At 43.9% G+C, this 1,885-nt stretch overlaps 1 protein-coding gene across 2 annotated transcripts in view; it reads left to right on the top strand.

Moving 5' to 3' along the window:
- The window catches only part of SYTL5 (synaptotagmin like 5), a 102,645-nt gene extending 101,372 nt beyond the window's left edge, over positions 1 to 1,273 (top strand). For both annotated transcript variants that reach the window (XM_077765253.1, XM_077765259.1), the window contains 2 exons: positions 1 to 104; positions 1,131 to 1,273. The exon at positions 1 to 104 is cut by the window's left edge and continues 38 nt beyond it. In XM_077765253.1, coding sequence (XP_077621379.1) covers positions 1 to 104; positions 1,131 to 1,273 — 247 coding nt within the window. The remainder of the gene's footprint in view (positions 105 to 1,130) is intronic.
- The last annotated feature ends 612 nt before the right edge of the window (positions 1,274 to 1,885 follow it).

The following is a 1,885-nucleotide window of genomic DNA, read 5'->3' on the forward strand; positions in this document are numbered from 1 at the left end:
TCCCCAGGACATAAGGAATGTTTGCCTAGAACTTACTGTCTGGGACAAGGAGGCCTTTTCCAGCAACATCTTTCTGGGAGGAGTTCGTTTGAATTCTGGAACCGGTGAGGGACTTGGGGTCATGAGATGGTCTGTGATGAGGCATGGGGCGGAAGAGTGGTTCTGCAGGTTAACCTGTAGTAGATGTACATGTAGTTTCAGTTTAGCTGATTCCTGAATATACCACAGATGCTCCATCCCTTTGGCCAAGAATCTGTTCCTTGTTAAAAATACTACTACGTAAGTTTGCATCCTTTGGCTATAAGTTTAGGATATATGATGTTTATATTCAGCCCTTTTATGAAATATCACTTACATCATAGTCTAAGTGAATTTCAGCCATCTTCTTGGGTATTATTTCATGTTTTGCTCAGAAGAGGGTCACCAAGACAGCACAGACTTCTGATAGGGGAGAGAACAACTTCTAAGACCAACTTTACTTTCATCCTCTTCTCAGATTACTCACTGGTTGAATTGAAAGAAAATCCATTCCCCACCCCCATGCCCCCGCCCCGCTAAAAACAGATCATGGAAGCACACTACTGATGCCACAAGGTGCAACCACAACAGGGTGAATTGGAGGGAAATGACAGTAGTAGAGCACATGTAGCCCCCCAGATTCTCATTCTTCCATAATTTAAGTAAGANATGATGCTCTCCTTAGTTATACATTAAGGAGAGCCAAGGATATCTATACCACTGAAGTGAAAAATTCCTAGGTCAGTGGGAAATTTAACAAGGGGCCTTGTTAAAAAAGTGAGATCTTCAGAGCCCAATTCAGCCTGTTCTTCTGTCATGTTAACTCCGTCCAGAAGAGAGCCAGCTCTCTGATAAACTACCAAAGTGGGGAGTGGTGGAAATGGCCACTAGGGCCATCCTGATTTGTTTCTCTTCATCTTCGCAGAAGTGAGTAGTCAGACTACAAAGGAAGCCTTTCGTTCTAACTAACACTACTCACTAGGTATGGTAAGGAAAAAGAAGCCAGTGAAGGACTCTCTGCTCAAAACGCCCCCTCCAACGTTGATAAGTGTCTTCTAGAAGATAAAATATTTCGTCTGTGAACTGTAACACTCCTTTTTCCCCTTCTTTAGGTACGAGCTATGGGAAGAATGTGGATTGGATGGACTCTCAGGGGGAAGAGCACCGCCTTTGGCAGAAGATGGCCAACAATCCTGGGATTCCCATTGAGGGTGTTCTCATGCTCCGTTCCAGCATGGGGAAATGTAGACTCTGAAGGTACCAGTCTCCAAAATGAGGCCTCCACGCACTGTCTGACTGGGATTCTGTTTCCCTGCCCTTTCTCACCTGAGGGTATTAAGGCATGTGGGGAGAGATGTCAGTGTTACGAACATTTAGGGTCTTGCTGAGTGTCTATAAGAGCATGTACCTCTACATGTCCAATGGCCAAGGCCTTTTTGATTGCATGATAGAAAGTGTGCCACACTGTCCGGTCAGCAAGCAAATTATCCAATGATTCCTAGGCTCTATACCGTAAGGGAAATGGTGCAAGCCTCTTTGAAACTACAGTTGAAATTTGGATTCCCTAAACTTTTCTATTAATGAGTTCTTTTATGTTTCTTAAAATGGTTTGAGGGATAGAGGGGCCACTCATAATACAGATCACTTGAAGAGTAAGAAGGAGTACTGGCTACCCTTTTCTCACCCTGGGAATACCCATGATCCAAAGAAGGCACAGTGGGGATGGTTGCTTGGGCAAGGAGGTGGCCCTGTTATTGTAGCAAATGTGTGGATTAACCAGGTTAGTTTTCAAAATGAACTGAAGGGTTTCCTTCGGTGACTGTATAATTTATAATCTGAGTCAGTCCACTTTTGAGAGTGAAAAGAA

Source organism: Crocuta crocuta, unplaced genomic scaffold, assembly GCF_008692635.1.
Source record: "Crocuta crocuta isolate KB4526 unplaced genomic scaffold, BGI_CrCroc_1.0 scaffold301, whole genome shotgun sequence".
Classification (NCBI taxonomy): domain Eukaryota; kingdom Metazoa; phylum Chordata; class Mammalia; order Carnivora; family Hyaenidae; genus Crocuta; species Crocuta crocuta.